This window comes from Notothenia coriiceps, unplaced genomic scaffold (genome assembly GCF_000735185.1).
Source record: "Notothenia coriiceps isolate Sejong01 unplaced genomic scaffold, NC01 NC01_scaffold00008600, whole genome shotgun sequence".
Classification (NCBI taxonomy): Eukaryota; Metazoa; Chordata; class Actinopteri; order Perciformes; family Nototheniidae; genus Notothenia; species Notothenia coriiceps.
In genome coordinates this window covers 1-1645 of record NW_011341301.1, presented here as the reverse complement: position 1 = coordinate 1645, position 1645 = coordinate 1, and the positions used below count along the sequence as shown (strand labels likewise).

At 48.2% G+C, this 1645-nt stretch overlaps 1 protein-coding gene across 1 annotated transcript; it reads left to right on the top strand.

Annotated features, from left to right (window-relative positions):
• Positions 1-293: 293 nt before the first annotated feature.
• LOC104944655 (paired box protein Pax-7-like) lies at positions 294-1567 on the top strand (the record flags this gene model as incomplete). Its single annotated transcript, XM_010770224.1, has 2 exons — positions 294-523; positions 1332-1567. Coding segments are annotated over exons 1-2 (321 nt in total), but the record flags the coding sequence as incomplete, so codon positions are not given.
• Positions 1568-1645: the final 78 nt, after the last annotated feature.

Below are 1645 nucleotides of genomic sequence, written 5' to 3'. Positions count from 1 at the left end.
ATATATAGTGTGTGTGTGTGTGTGTGTGTGTGTGTGTGTGTGTGTGTGTGTGTGTGTGTGTGTGTGTGTGTGTGTGTGTGTGTGTGTGTGTGTGTGTGTGTGTGTGTGTGTGTGTTGGTGTCTTTATCCCTTCGCTCCCATTGGCTCAACTTGTTGGAGCTTTTCTCTAAGGAAAAAGAGAAAGCTCCAAGAACCTATCGGTGCTTGCGACCCCCCCCCCTGCAGCCCGGATGGTCCAGACTTGTAGGGGCCCCGTCAGTGATCCAGCCTCACACCGTTAAAAGGCTGCTGTCAGATGTGAGGACCGCTCCACTGCTCCCTCAGAGCTCCCCCCCGTGCCCCTCCTCAGACGTGTGACCAACAAGTCTGCACTTGACCTGGACTTTAACCGTGTCCGTCTTTTTGCTTTTCTTTTCTTTTTGTGTGTGTGTTTTTTTAATGTCGTCTTTGCCAGGAACGGTACCGCGGATGATGCGCCCTGCTCCCGGACAGAACTACCCCCGAACCGGATTCCCTCTGGAAGGTAGGAGCCTGCCGGCCTTTACACTGAGAACCCGAGAGCTGTGTGAAAAATTACAAATATGCAGAGTTAAAAATGAAAGACATTATTAGTAAATAGACAAGGTGTCCTTGTGCAGATTTAAAAATCACTTCAGGAAGGCACAGCTGTTTTTTCTCCATGTTTTTCGTGCGTAAAATACGTTGTGCAATCGAGTTTCCATGATGAAGTGACAACACATATCCCGGTCCTCTTCACGGGATGACATTAGGCGGCTTCAACTTTTGGTTTGTCTTGAAGGACTCGCATTCTTGCGAAAGAAAAAATTCAAACATTAAAATGTCTTTGTTTTCATCCTTATTATATTATTATTTTACTGGCTAAATATTACAGGATCCGGGCTGCACTTCATGTATTATAATCCAGTGGACAGGCTGTCATCATATTTAAATTGAGTCTAAATCCCAATAAAACATTTAACAGTCTCTAACCAAATCATGGGGTCTTTCAAGTGGAAATGAAATGAATCGAATAAACAGCACGGAGGATTACTCCAATATTTGGACAGCGTGCTGCTGAATAATGGAGCTCTTCAGATCCTCTGAAGTGGATCCGGTCCTCTGTTAACCCAAATGTCCATTTACTGCAGCCATGTAGAGAATAAAGATAGGCTACAATATGTCGGGAGGCCTGTGGATATTTTCAGGCCTAATGTTATTCGAATTATAACATGTAGGGGAAACTCAACCTTTCCATCAGAACATTTCCTTCGACAGTCCCTCATGATTACCGATCACCTAAAACTCACACTGAGTGTGTCTGTGGCCCCCAGTGTCCACTCCTCTGGGCCAGGGCCGGGTCAACCAGCTGGGGGGGGTCTTCATTAACGGCCGGCCGCTGCCCAACCACATCCGACACAAGATAGTGGAGATGGCCCACCACGGGATTCGGCCCTGTGTCATCTCCCGCCAGCTGCGCGTCTCTCACGGCTGCGTGTCCAAGATCCTGTGCCGCTACCAGGAGACCGGCTCCATCCGGCCCGGGGCCATCGGAGGCAGCAAGCCCAGGGTGAGGAGCCGCACAGTGTGAGGATAATGATTTAAAGATAGGCTACTTTGACACATTTCAGGGCCTGTAATCACCTGT